Here is an 8,806-nt window from a genome sequence, read left to right on the forward strand (position 1 = left end):
TTTACAGAGGCACAACTATGAATGGTCAAAAAATACATGAAAAAATGATCAACCTCTCTAGCAAAAGAGATGATGCAAATTAGAGAAATGCAAATTAAAACTTAACTAAGATTCCATCTAACTCCAGTCAGAATGGCAGTTATAAAGAATAAACGGAACAATAAAGGTTGCTGAGGATGTAGGGAAAAAGTTACACTCATACATTGTTGGTGGGGCTGCAAACTGGTGCAACCACTCTGGAAAGCAGAATGGAGATCCTTAGAAAACTTGGAATGGAACCACCATTTGCCCCAGTTATCCCACTCCTCGGTTTATACACAAAAGACTTAAAATCAGCATATTCCAGCAACACAGTCACATCAGTATTCATAGCAGCTCAATTCACAATAGCCAAGCTTTGGAAACAACTTAGGTGTCCTTCAATGGATGAATGGATAAATAAAATGTTGTACATATACACAATGGAATATTAGTCATAAAGAAGAATGAAATTATGACATTTGCCGGTAAATGGATGGAGCTGGAGAATATCATGCTAAGTGAAATAAGCCAATCCCCAAAAGACCAAAGGCTAAGTGTTCTCTTTGATTTGTGGATGCTAACCCACAACAAAAGAGGGTGGAGAGGGGAATATCAGAAATCCATTGGATTAGACAAAGGGTAAAAAAAAGGGAAGGGAGGGGGAAAGGGAATAGGAAAGGCAGTAGAATTAATTAGTCATAACTTTCCTAGTCTTGTATTTGTATAAACGACCAGAGTAACTTCACATCATGTACAACCACAACAGTGGGAACCTAAATAGATTAAGATGTATATTCTGCCAAAACACATTCTACTGTCATACTGTCATGTATAACTTTAAAAAGAATAGAAAATCTAAACAGACACTAGGTGTGAGAGAGAGGGGGCGGGAGGGAGAGGGAGATATTAAATCAGTAAGAAGTTTCTCATCAAAAGGAAAGCCCAACAACTGCTGGTTTCACTCTTGAATCCTACCAAACATTTGAAGATTTCTTACATTCCAAAAAAACTGAAGAGAATTCTTTCAAATTCATTTTATGAGGCCAGCATTTCTGACACTGAAAGCAGACAAGGATACAGAAAAAGAAAAAAAAAAAACTGTTAGACCATATTCCCATAAACATACATGCAAAAATCTTCAATAGAATCTAACAGCAATTAAAAAAATCACATTCTGTGATCAAGTGGGAATCATCAAAGGGCTTCAAGGATGGTTTAACATATCCAAATCAAACACATAATAAATCGCATCATAAACACATTAAAAGTCAGATATAACAAACCCACAGCTAACAATATGGGGAAAAGTTGAAAGCTTTTCCTCTAAGATCTGGAACAAGACAAAAATGCCTACTTTATCACTCTTATTCCATCTAGTATTATAAGTTTTAGCCAGAGTCAGCCAGATAAGAGAAGGAAATAAAGAACATCAGCATTCAATTTGAAAAGGAGGAAGTCTAATTGTTACTGTTGCAGATAAATATAGGATATAAATATTTATCTATATATAACCCAAGACATTCTATATTCATGGATTGGAAAATAGTTAAAAATGTTCATACTACCCAACATGATCTAAATATTCAATGCAATCCTTATCGAAATATCAAAAACAGCCAGGTTCTGTGGCATATGCTTGTAATACCAGCAGCTCAGAAGGCTGAATAGGAGGATTGCAAGTTCAAGGCCTCCCTCAGCAACTTAGTGCCTGTCTTGAAAAATAAAAAGAGCTGGGGATATGGCTCAGTGGTTAAGTGCTTCGTTCAATCCCCAGTACCTATCCCCCACCCCTGCAAAAAAAAAAAAAAAAAAAACCAAAACAACAACAAAACTCAATTTTTTTTTTGCAGTTAGTAAAAATCCATCCTAAAATTTATATGGAATTATGTGAGACACGAATAGCTAAGATAATACTGAAAAGAACAAAGTAACAAGACTCAAATTTCCTGATTGCAAAATTTACTGCAAAGCTACACTAATCAAAATGTATGATACTGGCATAAACACAAACATATGAATAAATGGAATAAAGTAAGATCCCAGAAATAAACGGTGGACTAGATTTTACTTCAAAGATATATAAATGGCCAATAAGCACATAAAAATGGTGCTCAATAACACTAGTGATTAAGAAAATGCAAATCAAAATCACAATGAGATACCACTTCATAACTATTAGGGTGGCTATTATGACAGAAATAAATAGCAACAACTGTTAGCAAGGGTTTAAAAGAAACTGGAACGTTTATGCATTATTAATCAGAATGTAAAACAGTATGACAGTTCCTCAAAAATTAAGTATGATTCAGAAATTTGAACGCCCCCAAAATAGAAACAAATGTTCACTAACAAACTGATAGAATGTGATACACAAATACAGGGTAATAAATGGACAAATATACAATTTCACTTACACAAAGTACACAGAATATACTTTTGTTTTCTAACAGAACAGTGGTTACCAGAGAGTTTAGGAGAAAGGGGGTGAGGATTTATTATTTAATGAGTTTCAGGTGGGATGACCAAGTTCTGGAGAGTGGTGATGGTTGCATATGAATGTACTTAATGTGACTACCCTGTACATTTGAAAATTATTAAAATGGTAAACTTTAAGATATGTGTATCACAAAAAAGGAAACATAAGGGGGAAAGTTATTTTTACTTCAAAAATACACATTTACTTTATACCTTACAATCTCTGAAGCAATGCACCATATTTGTGAAGATAAAAATATAAATAATATAAATTAAGGCACAATCTAGTGGGGAACACAGAAAATTTCAACAGAAGGAGGAGGGAGAAAACAAAAAATATCTATTAGGTGGTAATACTCCCTTTTTTTTTTTTTTTTTTTTTGCGGTGCTGGGGATTGAACCCAGGGCCATATCCCTAGCCCCACCCCCCAATTTTGTTACTTAAATCCATATGGATATTCCATCATCACCTTGAAACTAACATGACTTCTATAGCAAAAAAAAAAAAAAAAAAAAAAAAGCCAAAAAACAAAAAATAGGAAAAAAATCAGACTGAAGTATGAAGACTAATGTACGTGGCTCCACGAGGTCAGATTAGAAAAAGTAGTTCTCAGACTTGAAAATATAAACAGGGATTGCAATAAAATGCTTTAAAAGCATTTATCCCTATTTCAGAATAAGTAAGGGCAAAATGATTACACTTACTTTCATTCTTATTCTTGTCCAACTATGTTAAATTCCATAAAATGTGGCTCTTTTCCCTAGCACTGTAAGAAGCAATTAATAATCTGAGATTACCAAATTAAATTTGGTACAACTAATCATAGGCTCCCAATAAATATTTGCTGAAGGTAGTATATAGATAATAACTCTAAAAATAAATGCTCTTCTGGCTAATCTCTTTTTATGACTTCTGATACTCTGAATAAAATCCAAACTCCTTATGTTTACCTTTACAACTTTCCCCTTTCTGTTTACTGGCCAGATTATCTGAACATATCAACCCTTTCTAGATTTGGGGGTGAAGAAACAACAAACCCTCTAATTGGAAGGTACTCAGTCCTAATCTCCGCAAAATGGTATTCCTTCTCCTTTAGTTCTCAGGTCTCACCTTTCCAGATACATTTTTAATAGTCTTCCTCATAGCACTTTATTACAATCAGTAATGTATCATATACCTAGAAATCCCATGTAGTAGTAATAATACATTTGTCTCTCCCTTTGCTCCTCTACTAGAATAATAACTCCATGAGATCATGCTTCTTATCTTCATCTTTGAAAGAGTTGTGTCTTCTAGAACACAGATGATGATCAATAAATAAAATGAATTCAAGTCACTGAAGGTAGGGTATGCCAAATACTAGAAGAAAAGTATGAGCACCTTGGGGCCTTGAGAAGGTAGCTTTTACTGCTAACTTCCTTTAGGCAGATTAAGGCTCAAATTTCCCCTTCTTCATTGGTTGATAGTGATAGCTCAGGAACTTTGAAGATTTTAACAGATTACCCAGTTCACTGTTAACATCTCATCTCTTGAGCACGTCTATTGCCTCAATTTTCAAGAAATCTGCAGACATTCCATTTCCTATCATTTTGTTGCCACGTTCACTCTCTTACTCAAATAATCATAAAACTTCAGGCAAATTCAAAGCAGTCCCTTCCTTAGAAAAAAAATATTGAATCTATGACCTAAACTACCCAGAATCATACAGGCCCTTAATCATACCAAAACTTGGTAGAGATGCTGTTAGAGTAAGACAGTTGATTAGTGAAGCAGTTCAATTTCAGTATGAATTGCCAGCTCTGATAATTACATCTTCATTATAACCCAGGGAGCCTTTTAAGTTAAGGCTTCCTCACCTCAAGTGGCAAGGGGTCCTCACTGTGTACAAAGTCATGGTCAAAAACAATAGCAGCCATCACATGATCAGAGTTCTTATCATATTTAATGTATTCTTCAAAGTCTTTCTCTGAAGTAAAGCCATGAACTGTAGGAAGATAAAATCAAAGCAGTAAGCTTTCAACAAAAAGATAATATTTGATGCTCTGAGGGAATGAGGCATATCAAATAGCTTTACAGGGATAGGAATTTGTTAAATTTGTTAAGACTATCAAGGGATGGTAAAACTTCATAGTTCTCTGAAGCTCTGTAAAATTCCTCATTTGTGAAGTTAATATTCACTTGAGAATTTCGATTCTAGTCTTTAGGGAAGCACCATCACCTGCTGATCTTACTACTACAGAGGAGACATAAGGTCAAAGTAAGGATCCTTACCAATTATTTGGTCAGATTTCATTATAAGGGTTACATCCTAATTTATAATTTTACCATTATTATGTAATTCTTAGTGTGCTTAAAATGATGAGGACCACAAATAAACTAAAATATATAAGTAACTGAATTGTCATAAAGAATGTTCATCATCCCTTACTTTTCAATTTATTGCTCAAAGTTTGTTGTACCATTTCAATAAGATTGTTCACTGCTTCACTGTTAGAAGGGACATAAACCAGTTCCCAATTTCTTTGCTTGTTGGTATTAAGGAAGTAAGAAGGCAGGGTATTTATGGACTGTTTTGCAAACACAAGCTTATCCATGTGCTTTGTAGAGACAGAATTACGTAGTATCAAAAGAATAACGGTGAAAAGCAGTTCCAAAAAAATTCCATGATGAGAAGAATCCATTGCCGTTTCTGAAAAATATGAAAGAGTTAAGTACCTAGTGTTTAACTTCACATCGTTTTTATACTTCTACTCCTTACTCCACAACTGATGCTCCCAAAACTAAAAAGTAGCTATCAGTACCTTCTTGTCAAATGTTGTCTACTAGCTTTTTACTCATCCTCTACTCCAATCAGTTATTTCCCCTAAGATACTTTCTGTTGTCTGAGGGTAAGTACTTGACAATTCTTTGGCTATGGCAGAAGATGGTGTTATAAGACTTCCAGGCCTTGGTATGATGTATCTGTTCTTTAGCCCATTTTGTCCAATCATTTTCAAATTCTGTGGAAGGTGGATCATCTAATCTAATCAGACTTCTGACTACCCAGCATATATTCCCACTCATTATTTATGTCCTCCTGAAACTCATATTCAAATGTCTGTCCTTAACTTCCTTAGTTTATATTCTGACTTTTAACCAATGTGGGTTTTTGGGCTTTCAACTACATATTGAACTGCCTGATCTAACGATTCCCTAACTCTGATATATTTTTGATGATCCAGATCCAAATAAATGATCCAAATGACCTGGAACATAGAATGCCAGATGATTTTTTAATCCTAAGTTTATTAAGTCCCTTCCACAGTTTTCAAAAAGGTATACTCACTTTTAAAGTAAAATTCTTCCAAAGAAGAAGTGTAAACTGCCTGAACTTCACTGTCATTCTTCTTTCTGAAGAGGAAATTTGTCACTGGTAAAGATTAAAGAGGAGAAACAGAATACCTAACAAAATGTTAATTGCTCAAATATCACACTATTTATTCAACAAATAATCTCCCAACCTGTGTTCACTAAAATAATCCAAACCAAACTCCAATTTTGTATTCATGCTCTGGTTCCTCTCTTAAAATGTATATAACAAAATCTGATTTATTCTGCTAGTTGGGAGGCTAAGGAAGGAGGATCACAAGTTGCCAGCCTGGGCAACTTATCGAGATCCTGTCTCAAAAATAAAATAAATATATATAAAAAGGTGCTAGTCACTACATTCACTTCCTAGTACCACAAAACAAAATCTGATTTTATATTCATGAGTGGCAACATCATCTACAAGGAGTACTTACCTCTACAACAGTAGCTGGAAACATTCTGAGGGATGGTAAATTTCTAGTTCCTATAGCGGGATTAACCCAAATTGAGGTTCACTTTGGCTATCCTTATTTATGCTCTTGATAGCATTTACCAACCTCTAAGTATCCTGTTTGTATATTATCATTAGTAAAATGTAAGCTATTAAAGCAAGACTATTTTCTGCCTAGTTGTTCACTGTACTATCAGTGTTTGACAGTGTCTGGCATACAGCATGTGTGCAGTAAACGTTTTTTAAAAGAATAAGTGTGATGCTCTCCTGACACACATTCTTATGTCATTTTTCTACAATGGCACATAACTTTTATGTATGGCATATCTAATTTTTGCTGCCATCACAGAGGTGGAATTAGACCTTTTTTAAAAATCACATTTTACAGTCTGCTAGAAAATTTCAAGTGTTTTGGGACCCCCTCTTCTGTTAGAAATTGACTTTTAATAAGTCTTGAAATACGGTGTTTTTAAATTCTATGTTTTTTCAATTTCAGGCAGATTTTGAATCCCAGGTTAGGGAGGATGTTCTGGTTTCTCTAGCATCAAGTATAGTGCCTGAAGAGAGAACATGTTCAAGAATCTGTTGAGTTGCTCAAGACAAAGACTTGAGTATACCTACCATTCAAGGTGGGGGTACTAGTGGTTAAAGTAAGAAGATAGAAACTTTTAGAGCTACTGTGACTACTGTTATCATGGCCCCCAGGATAGTCCTAGTGGGCCAAGAAAAAGCTGTTAAGATAGAAAAATGCTGATAAAATCTCTCCAAATTCCCTTCCTCAATTCTGTTAAAGGCTCCCACCAAATTCAGATTCATATAATTGTTTTTAGTCATCCAGTCCCCACAGACTGCCACTAAGTTTGCCATTTTTTTCCCAAAAAGTTTGCTCTATCTATGCTTCTTCATTACTGTTACTTCAACTTCATCCATGGTAATAATAATATCCTGCTACCTATCTACAAAATCAAATATAAGACCCCAGCAAACTTACATCCTAACAAGGGCGTAAATCTCAGGAAAGTGATGGGAGAGCACGAGGAGACCGAATAGCTGTAAGATGGGGATAAAAAACAAAACACCTATTTAACTGAGTCCTTTCAATGATATTGGATGCCCTTTGCAAACGTATCTTCCCTTACTCTAGACACGTGTTTTAGATGGATGTTAACATCTTTTTTGGAATATATGACCTCTGCCAGACCAATCAGACCCTTTCTAATTAAAAAGGAGTAAAGTTCTGATAGTAAATCTGATAAGGTGAGTCTGGAAGCTAGTGGAGGCAACTTTCTCCCATGGACGAAAAGACTAAATGTAACAGAAGAAATTAAGCTGACATGTAGAGAGCACTTAGGAAAGGCAGATTCTGCTATTCTCAAGTTCAGACATTTAGTTAACCTTCCCTTTGTTTACTTTTGAAATCAATTTAAAAAATCAGTTTAAGTAAGGTATCTCAAATGAACATTTCGTAACAATTTAAAAAATCAGTTTAAGTAAGGTATCTCAAATGAACATTTCGTAACACTTTCGAAGATACTCAGTCCAGATCTATTAAAATTTGTAATCTTTAATGGAAGAGTTGATTGAGTTTTCAAAAAGCATCTAATAAACTGGGGAAAACTAAAACTGTTCTCGGATTCCTTGAAGTTTTGAGGAACCCACCTTAAACACATTTAAAGCCAAATGACTCGTTTTGTAATTACATGTAAATTGTAATTTAAAAATTAAAACCCAAACGGGAGGATCTTCTGCACAAAGCCAATTGTACCATATTCTTAAACCTAATTCAGACCTGTACTGGCTCAAGGGGAAAAAAAAAATCATTTCGAATTCGTCCTCGGCATTTCAGAAGCCGACCTGGCCAGGCAAGTCGCTTAGGGCGTGGGTCCTCGGCAACGCGGGGCCAGCGGGCGGGATGGACGCGAGGGCGGCGGCTGGAGGGAAGGAGCCGGCGGCCACTCACCGGACGGCTGACGAGCGCCACAGCTGCCGCGGCCCAAAGCCTGTCGCTCCTCCCTGGGTCCCGCAACCGCCACTCACCCGCGCCAGCGCGTGACTCGCCCGCCTCAGGACCACGGCCCAACGGCGATACCCGCCCAAGACGCCTCCCTCAGCGCAGGTGGCGCCTCAGAACGCCGCGGGCGTCCCGAAGTCCCAGCTCCTGCGGCCCTCGGCCCCCACCCCGCGCCCACGAGGTCCGGCTCCCTCGCGCTGCCACTGCGGCCCGCCCAGCCTCTCGGTGCTTCAACCGGCGGCCCCGGGGAACCGCAGACCCGTCAGGCCTCCCACGCACGCCCCGCCCACGCTCGCCCCGCCTCTCTTCTCCCCTCCCCGCCACGTGCGCCCCCGCCCCTCAGGCCTTCAACGGGCGACCCCACGTGCGCCGTGTCCCCTCCACCCCCAACGCCGCGTGCGTCCTGCCCCTCCGTCCTTCTGCGGTCAACCCCGGGCCCCAGACCCTGTGGAGCCAGCTCTTCCCAAGCACACCGCCCCGCCCCGCGGTCCTCCTACCC

General features: G+C 37.8%; 1 protein-coding gene across 1 annotated transcript in view; it reads right to left on the reverse strand.

The window, feature by feature from the left end:
- The window catches only part of LOC124969944 (phospholipid-transporting ATPase ABCA3-like), an 87,392-nt gene extending 78,918 nt beyond the window's left edge, over window positions 1–8,474 (reverse strand). Inside the window, 5 exon segments of the mRNA XM_047532947.1 lie at window positions 4,354–4,481; window positions 4,926–5,156; window positions 5,159–5,186; window positions 5,823–5,887; window positions 8,334–8,474. Of these exon segments, the coding sequence (XP_047388903.1) occupies window positions 4,354–4,481; window positions 4,926–5,156; window positions 5,159–5,186; window positions 5,823–5,879 (444 nt within the window). The 5' untranslated portion in view covers window positions 5,880–5,887; window positions 8,334–8,474.
- Window positions 8,475–8,806: the final 332 nt, after the last annotated feature.

The sequence above is a fragment of the Sciurus carolinensis genome, chromosome 18, assembly GCF_902686445.1.
Source record: "Sciurus carolinensis chromosome 18, mSciCar1.2, whole genome shotgun sequence".
Lineage (NCBI taxonomy): Eukaryota > Metazoa > Chordata > Mammalia > Rodentia > Sciuridae > Sciurus > Sciurus carolinensis.